Genomic DNA, 9,685 nt, shown 5'->3' on the forward strand with positions numbered 1-9,685 from the left:
TCAATCTAATTTTACTAATACTGAATAACATGTCAGATTTGTCAGATAGATCCTTCAGCATGGATTCTTCCAGTGAATGAAGCATGTTCATGTAATCGATAATTTGCTGTGCAGCCTGCAGAGTTCAAACTAGGAATTTTGTCAGACCAAATAATCTAAAGTTGAAACATCAATTCAGGTTGCAAAGATATCGAAACTAGAAATTGTGAGTTTGTGGCATAATCTTTATCAATTATTTCAAATTACTAAAAATAAAAAATTAAATATCTAAAACTAGCTAAAATGTATTTGTAATATTATTTGTGTTAATATTAAAAAAATTTAAATAATATCTAATTCAGGAGAACTTTAAAAAAAAATGAAATTCTAAAAATATTAAATCAACTTTAATCAAAATTGTTCAGCATTCTATTTGATAAATGCAGAATAATTTTTTGTTAAAGTTCTTAATTCTAAAAAAATATTAATGTACCTGTAGTTGTAGAGCTCCCCATATATTGGAACTAAAACGAGATCTAGAAAAACATCCTCAAAACAACTGTGTCTATTCTCTGCTGTAACATTTTTTCTGAAAAATAAAAAACATTTATCACAACAAACTTCATTTAGATGCCAGGTTGTGTTGGTTAGATGTTGTAAGTTAAGCGAAAACATGTTAACTAATATGGACTCCATGCATGATTAACTGGTGCTTCTTCAGTTGTTTAATACTACTGCCCTTAAAAGCACATTGATCACAAGGATGCCCTCCAATATCATGTATACTCAGCTCGTGATGTTTAAGTTCTTCTACTTTTGCGCAAACATAGTCACATTGATTGCAAGGATGCATTACAATATGTTTTCTCAATTTGTGTTTTTGTAGATGTAGTATTTCAATGCCAACATAATCACATTGATCACAAGGATGCCCTCCATTACAGTGTTTGCTTAGCTTGTGTTGTTTTAGATCTTGAATCTCAGTGCCAATGTAATTACATTGATCACAAGGATATTTTCCAATACCATGTTTCTCCAGCTGGTGATTTCTTAGATCTTGTAACTTGGCGCCAACGTACTTACATTGATCGCAAGTATGTCCATGTGCGCGCAACTGGTGTCGTTTTATATCATTTAACATGGCACCAACGTAATCACACTGATCACAAAGATGGCCTCCAATATTATGTATGCTCAGCGTACTATACTACCAATACCATGAATTCTAAGCAAGTGTTGCCTTAAATGATTCTCACAGGCTCCCTCGAAATCACAATAAGGACAAGGATGCCACTCAATACCAAGATTTCTCAACCTCTCCTTCTTTGCTCGTTTCTCACTGGCGCTCTTAAAATCACAATCTCTGATAGAACGCCCGCTGATAATCAATGCCTTCCTCTTGTCACTCCGTAATATTCTTGTACTGGCTTTTTTAGGTTTCTGAGTGCTACCCTGATAAAAGTGACCAAAAGAATTCCCACCAGTACAAATTTCCCTACTCCTGTGATGCTGGGATAGTTAATGACTGGTGCCGTGAGAAAAGTGGCCAAAAGGATACCCCCCAGTACCATTTCCTCTACTATTAAGATGTACTATTGGTTTCTGGCTGGCGCCCTGATAATAATAATCACCACAGTACCCCTCAATACCATGTTCTCTACTCATGTGGTTCTGGGAAAGTTTCTGACTGGCGCCCTGATAATAATTATCACCACGATACCCCTCAATACCATGTTTTCTACTCCTATGATTCTGGGAAAATTTCTGACTGGTGGCCTGATACAAATAATCACCACGGTACCCCTCAATACCATGTTCTCTACTCATGTGGTTCTGGGAAAGTTTCTGACTGGCGCCCTGATAATAATTATCACCACGATACCCCTCAATACCATGTTCTCTACTCCTTTGATTCTGGGAAAGTTTCTGACTAGTGGCCTGATACAAATAATCACCACGGTACCCCTCAATACCATGTTCTCTACTCATGTGGTTCTGGGAAAGTTTCTGACTGGCGCCCTGATAATAATGATCACCATGGTACCCCTCAATACCATGTTCTCTAAAAGTGGGATTTACTAATGGTTTCTGGCTGGTGCCCTGATTATAATGATCCCCATTGTACCCCGCCATAACATGTTCTCTACTCATGTGGTTTTGTAAAAGTTTCTGGCTGGGGCCCTGATAATAACATTGATCACAAGGGTAGTCCACAATACCATGAATCCATATCTTGTGCTGGTTTAATAATGATTCGTAAGTACTCTCATAAGAACATAGATCACACGAATATCTCATTCCTTGAGACTTGCTTGCATCATGATTGGAGTCAGTCCCTACAGCCACACTCTCACTGGTTAATTCTAAAACAAGTAAACGAATTAATTAATTAACTAATTATCAAGTACATTGATATGACCAGGCTAAAGTAGGTCCAAGTATAATTATCAGGCCTATACGGCGAAGAAAATGTTGGACTGGAATTGGTATGTGCATAATTTAGATTAATGTGATGTGAAGACCTTTTATTACAGTGAGTGTTCGCGAAAAATGAATATATAGGGTATAGGCTTACTGCGATAAATAATCGCTTTTGATCGCTTCTAATCTTACCTCTATCTGTTGCATTTATAAGGAGAAAATTGTATAAAGTTAATATTTCATAATATTTGTTATTTGTTTTATATACAATGCACTTACAACGACGTTTTTTCCTGCTAGGTGTCTCTGCCACCTATATTCATTAAAAGCATCAAGAGCAGACACCTAGCGGCCTACTATTTTGGCGTTTTAAGTGCATTGTATACAACAAATAAAACATATTGTGATATATTAACAAAATACGAATGAGTCGAAAAAAATCGATGACTGTAGGTTGTAATGTCTGAATGATTTGTTTGAAATTAAATTGATTTTTTACGATCCGAGTCGTATGTTGCAACTTTCTCAATTTGTATGGACGTTACGTTCTCCAGTATAAGTCGTTATTAACTATTTTCTCCTTATAGACGCAAGAGATAGAAATAAGATTAGTAGCGATTAAAAGCGCTTATTTTTCGCCGTAAGCCTATACCTCCTTTCATTTTAGGCGAAAACTTCCTTTAAAGGAAAAAATTATCTCACCTGTTATTTCTTCCTCTGGTTCTTTTTTAACAATGTTCTTCAGATCATCTACTATCAGGTCTTCGACTTCTTCTTTAAAATCAGTTGCCTCTGTATACTCTGATTTAATTTTACATTCATCTGCAATCTGTTCTTTGACATCTTCTTTGATATAAGATACCTCCGTATACTCCTTCCAGTTCCATTCCCCCCCAATCTGTTCTTTGACATCTTCTTTGATATAAGATACCTCTGTATACTCCTTCCAGTTCCATTTCTCCCCAATCTGTTCTTTGACATCTTCTTTGAAATCAGATACCTCCGTATACTCCTTCCAGTTCCATTCCTCCCCAATCTGTTCTTTGACATCTTCTTTGAAATCAGATACCTCTGTATACTCCTTCCAGTTCCATTTCTCCCCAATCTGTTCTTTGACATCTTCTTTGAAATCAGATACCTCCGTATACTCCTTCCAGTTCCATTCCTCCCCAATCTGTTCTTTGACATCTTCTTTGAAATCAGATACCTCTGTATATTCCTTCCAGTTCCATTCCCCTCCCAATCTGTTCTTTGACATCTTCTTTGAATTCAGATACCTCCGTATATTCCTTCCAGTTCAATTCCTCTCCAATCTGTTCTTTGACTTTTTCTTTGAAATCAGATACCTCCGTATACTCCTTCCAGTTCCATTCCTCCCCAATCTGGTCTTTGACTTTTTCTTTGAAATCAGATACCTCCGTATATTCCTTCCAGTTCCATTCCCCCCCAATCTGTTCTTTGACATCTTCTTTGAAATCAGATACCTCCGTATACTCCTTCCAGTTCAATTCCTCCCCAATCTGTTCTTTGACTTTTTCTTTGAAATCAGATACCTCCGTATACTCTGATTTAATCTCCCATTTCTCCACAATCTGGTCTTTGACATCTTCTTTATAATCAGATTCCTCAATATACTCTGAATCTATATTTATATTCTTCCAGTCCTCCAGGAATTTTTCTTCAGGATTCTTAAGTTTCGTACTTTCATTACTTCGAACTCTGGGATATTCTAAATATACAAGTATACAATTAAAAGAATGTTCATTCAAAAACAAACCAAATAAAGGTCTCCAATTATAAACCAAAGTTATAAGCTTGTCGATATAGTGGTCTTACTTTAAAATCAAAATTTGCCAGAGAGTTTAAAATTTTGTAGACTAACATATGTTCGATGTTCATGGAACCTCACAAATATTGTATGAAAGAAAAGTGAACGAGATAAAATAATCTGTATACATCTTTTACCTTATAATAAGCCATACGAAATACAATACTAGTTCACCTTTAATAATACTGAGTAACATGTCAGATTTGTCAGATAGATCCTTAAGCATGGATTCATCCAGTGAATGAAGCATGTTCACGTAATCGATGCTTTGCTGTGCAGCCTGGGGCTCATCATCAACCCCATTCTTCTCCTCTCCTTCCTTCTGTTTTATCAGGTTAATTTCAGACATTCTAACTGAAAATATACATTAAATAGATAAATATTAGACTTTAAAATTCAAATGTATCAAATGCAGAAGATTAAAGTTTAACATACAAGAATCAAAGTGGAGTATACAAACGACCAAAGTTTTGCACAAAAGAAATAAGAAACCACAGTGGAGTTTAAAAAGAATCAAAGCATCAAGTGTAAAAGAAATTGTACGGTGGTAGGCGATTATATCAATATAATAAAGACGACTTTTGATTTCAATTTTGATTTATATCCAGCTTTAAACAGCATGAATAAACAAAACATGGAAACAAAGAGAAGCTGTAAATTAAAAAATCTTCTCTTTAATTACTTGTCGACTTGTAATTCGAAGAAAGCTTGTTAACAATTAAAACTTAAATAAAAAAGTAGTCTTCATTATATTGATATTATCGCCTACCACGTAGTTCAGTTTAAAAGGAATCAATGTGTAGAATAAAAGGAATCGAAATGGAACAAAAAAGTCAAAGCGAAGTATAAAAGAAATTGAAGTAGAGTAAAAAAGAAGTCAAAGTGAAGTATAGAAGAAACTGTATGTTAGTGTAAAAGGAATCAAAGTAGAGTATAAAAGGAATCAAAGTGCAGTATAAAAGGAATCAAAGAGGAGTATAAAAGGAATCAAAGTGGAGTATAACAGGAATCAAAATGGAGTATAAAAGAAATAAAAGGAATCAAAGTGGTGTATAAAAGATATTAAGGTTAGTATAAATAATATTCGTCGAATCTGAACCTGATCCTAGCCTTGAACCTAAACCTTTTCATGAACCTGAACCTAGCTTCGAACCTGAACCTGTTCATGAACCTGAACCGGAACCCAGCCTTGAACCTGAGCCTGATCATGAACCTGAACCTAGCCCTGAATCTAAACTAGAACCTAGCCTTGAACCTGAACCTGACCCCGAGCATGAGACAGAATCTGAGAGATATTTTCGAATCTTAAAATCTTTAAAATATCATTGCGATTTTGTAGAAAATCTTAGAACTTAAAAACATGTAATGTGCTATAATTTTCTGCGATAATTAAAACCCGATATATTATATATTTAAATGTATTCATAGAAAATAACAAATATTTAGATCTTAAAAGGTTAGTATTAAGAAATAAAACTAACTTGAAAACAATCAAAACTCAATTAAATTTAATAATGTATCAGATATATTATATATTTTTATATATATATATATATATGAACTGATATGATGAACTGATATGAACTGATGATTGCATAAAAGCATGAAACAATTTGTTTATGAATAAAATATATATGTGTATATATATACATATTCTTTGCTTGTCTGTCTGTTTGCAAGGTTTCTGGATTATCAGAATTTCAAAAATTTGCCTCCAATAATTTTGATTTTTATAAAATTTTGAAAACCCACGAAAAAATAATTTTAAACCAACGAATTTTTTTATTGTTTTATAATGTATACAAAACGAAAATGTTTACAGATAGAGAAACTGAAATTGAAGATGGGGCTAGTATCTATATATATACTTTGCTTGTTTGTTTGCTTGTAACCGATAAACGTCAAAATGGCAAAACTGATCGGGCCCAACTTTGATGTGGAGCCTCAAATGACCCCAGGGAAGATTTAAGGATACTCAGAATTAGAAAAAATTGTCTCCAAAGCTTTTCGATTTCCGTAAAATTTTGAAAATGCATGAACAAATATTTGTAAATTCGCTTTTTTTATGGTTTTATTACGACTTTGTGGTTCCATTGCTCCATTAATTTTGATTTTACGCACAAGTTTAAGAAAAAAAAATTATTTGGTTAAATAATATGAATTCAAAACATTTTTGTTCTTTTCAATAGCTCTTCAATAAAAGAAGTTATGACAAAAACAAACAAGATATTACGTGCATTTTACTTTAGTTTGACGTGAAAGAAAAGATGCTCACAGATGGAACAACATTAAAAGTTGAATTAGTAGATGGACTCGATGGACGCAACTTAAAATTGAAAGAAATTTTAAAATGTTCATTAAATTCAACTCAAATGCAAAATGTCTGTATAATTTGGAGAGAAATAGTGTATTCTAATTTCTTATCAAAACAAACATTCAATTTAAAAAGTTCATTGACTATTGTTATAAAAGAGGTTTTGTTCTACTAATAAGAAAAAAGTTTTTAATTATTTCCATGCTTAATAATACTGACAGAAAGATATAAAATACTGTTTCAAAATCTTTTACATGATCCTGCAATGTATGGATTTTTTGAACACTAAGTTATTTTTATCATAAAATTGATCACAATGAAAACGAGTTTCGATGAGAATTCCGCTAAATTTTAATTTACAGGCATTAAAAAACTCAAATCAGTAAAAAGAACATTTTCAAACTAGATGTTATGCAGAAGTAACTATCACATTTCTAAAATGTAGTCTGCCTTCATTGTTCTTTTAATATTACCGGAGATATGAAGAATTTTCTGAAGAGTTTGACGATTTTGGTTTTATTTAATACAATTGAAATCTGTAGAATAGTAAACACAATTGTTTTTCAATTAATTGGAATATTTTATTTAAATTCACTGTTTTTTTATATAAAAACTTCTCAGAGATGTGCTAGAGGTGTATTTTCAAAACACTAGACAACACAAATAAAAGTTTGACACGGGTGTATTAAAACACTAGACAACACAAATAAAACTAGTGTATTTATTTCAGATATGTTTTGCAGATTCATTTTTAGGAAACGTATTAACATTAATGATTAAAATAATAAATATTTGCATTGGCCGAAAAAAATAAATGTGAACATAAATTGTTCACTTTTTAGAATAGGCTTTCAAGACGCTTTGCGCCCATCAATTCTATTTCAATTGTAAAACAACTCGGATTTTATGATAAATTTCGAGGATTTTCAAAATTTCATGAAAATCAAAATTTGTTGGAGCTATTTTTTAATTTTGTTTATCCATAAACCTTTCCTGGGATCATTTGACGTCCCACACAAAATTTGACGCAGGCGCGCAACTAGACATTCAGCTAGAACAGGCGTGAAAATGCACAAAAAACGTGATATGAACACAAAGAAGTACACAATTTTACCATTAAAACAACACAATTACAGTAAAGTTGATTAAACTGGGTCAATTCCAACAAGTGTCTTTAATAAACATTTTTAAAACAGTTCTGTGAGGGGGGCCGGAGGAGGGGTCTTGGGCCGAGGTGGGTTAGTCAGATCACAACATATAACTCAGCAATAACGCTCATTTATTGAATAAAGTTTTAAATTGAACTAAATTTTGATAAACAATACTGTACTCAAGGGTTTGTTGTAAACATCAATGGTGGCTTAAAAGTATTCTATACTTCCTACCAAGACACATATTTACACTATAAACAGGAACGCCCAGTCGCCCAAGGAGAATTGATTAAGGAGGGGGCAATAGGGTTTCCGTACACTTTGCTTTGACGTTTTTGAACTGCTGGAGAACTAGTTTTTGCGTAACAACAATAATAAAGATTGTAAACAATAACACAAATGATAAACAGACATTTGGTGCATCTCTGGCGTTAGATGAAGATTCACCGTATACTAACTCATTTTTGTTTACATTAGATCGGCTGCCTTTATAATTGTTGTTACGCAAAAACTAGTTCTCCAGCAGTAAAAAAACGTCACAGCAAAGTGTACGGAAACCCTATTGCCCCCTCCTTGTATTCAATTCTCCTTGGGAACGCCCAACTCTGATATACGCAATACGCATATTATGTACTGTACTGTGGGAGGAATGTAAACAAACCCAGTGCCCTCACAGAAGTTGAAGGGAAAGGACTAAATCAAGCTAGAGCAAATACATATGATTTTTGGCTTTCTGATCAATATGGAAAATACAATATACATATATTCTTATTCCACCCCCTGGGCCCCTTTCCATCAAAAATATTGCGTTGCCCATGAATTCTTGTTTTGATCTCCTCCCACTACAGTACACAGATTTGACGCATCAAATATGGCAGTCTATATATTTCTTGCTTCCTTTGTACCATCCCATACCTATGAGACTCATAAGACCCGATTTCTCAAATGTTACCGTACATTACCACCCCCTGAGAAATAATTTAAACTAAATATTAAAGAGATAAATGTTGAGCAAAAAGGAATCAAATTGAAGTAAAAAAAGAAATCAAAATAACTTTTTAATCCGTAATCAAAGGTTCATTGAAAAACAAAAACTTTCATCTTAAAATGTTTTCCTTTATTTCAGACACAATTTTTTATGGGCCTTAAACGCTCCTAAACATCAACAATTTTAGTTATATTAGAAGACATTTTAAAAAAGCTTCGCGCCGCAAAACTTCTGGAATTTTGTTAGCTCAAGAAAATTGACAAGTGTAATTCCATGATTGAGATAATTACTGAGAAGGGAGGTCGTGACTAATCAAAACATATTTTCCTTGGCAACACATTTGATTCTTTTGGGCAGAAAGAAAAACAATTTACTTGAGCATCTAATCTAATTCTGAATCAAAGAAATGAATTACCTAAACCAGGAAGATCATTTTACTGGAAGAGTATTCTGATACATCCATATTTTTCTGATCATTAACCCAGGGGAAAATCAATTTACTGAAGAGTATTCTGATACATCCATCTTCTTCTGATCATTAACCCAGGGGAAGATCAATTTACTGAAGAGTATTCTGATTCATCCATCTTCATCTGATCATTAACCCAGAGGAAGATCAATTTACTGAAGAGTATTCTGATACATCCATCTTCTTCTGATCATTAACCCAGGGGAAGATCAATTTACTGAAGAGTATTCTGATTTATCCATCTTCTTCTGATCATTAACCCAGGGGAAGATCAATTTACTGAAGAGTATTCTGATACATCCATCTTCTTCTGATCAACACATAAACTAGGTTAAGATCATTTTACAGAAAATATTCTATCCATCTTCTTCTGATCATTAACCCAGGGGAAGATCAATTTACTGAAGAGTATTCTGATACATCCATCTTCTTCTGATCAACACATAAACTAGGTTAAGATCATTTTACAGAAAATATTCTGATACATCTTCTTCTGATCAATACCTAAACCAGGGGAAGATCATTTTACAGAATA

The 9,685-nt window shown here is 33.3% G+C and overlaps 1 protein-coding gene across 1 annotated transcript; it reads right to left on the bottom strand.

Moving 5' to 3' along the window:
- Positions 1-1,122: 1,122 nt before the first annotated feature.
- Positions 1,123-9,438, bottom strand: LOC111709945 (uncharacterized). The gene is made up of 4 exons (XM_023483926.1): positions 9,097-9,438; positions 4,403-4,582; positions 3,103-4,129; positions 1,123-2,342 (listed from the first exon to the last, which is right to left on the bottom strand). The coding sequence occupies exons 3-4, from the start codon at positions 3,656-3,658 to the stop codon at positions 1,498-1,500; spliced, it is 1,401 nt and encodes a 466-aa protein (XP_023339694.1). The 5' UTR covers positions 3,659-4,129; positions 4,403-4,582; positions 9,097-9,438; the 3' UTR covers positions 1,123-1,497.
- Between the last annotated feature and the right edge of the window lie 247 nt (positions 9,439-9,685).

This window comes from Eurytemora carolleeae, unplaced genomic scaffold (genome assembly GCF_000591075.1).
Source record: "Eurytemora carolleeae unplaced genomic scaffold, Eaff_2.0 scaffold898, whole genome shotgun sequence".
Taxonomy (NCBI): Eukaryota; Metazoa; Arthropoda; class Copepoda; order Calanoida; family Temoridae; genus Eurytemora; species Eurytemora carolleeae.

What these genes read in the sequence shown, in the direction of transcription:
- LOC111709945 (XM_023483926.1), bottom strand. Translation starts at nt 3,658, where the DNA reads ATGTCAAAGAACAGATTGGGAGGGGAATGGAACTGGAAGGAATATACA. An exon ending in ACCAGAGGAAGAAATAACAG is followed by an intron (nt 2,343 to 3,102) that starts GTGAGATAATTT and finishes TACTTGTTTTAG; the next exon opens with AATTAACCAGTGAGAGTGTG.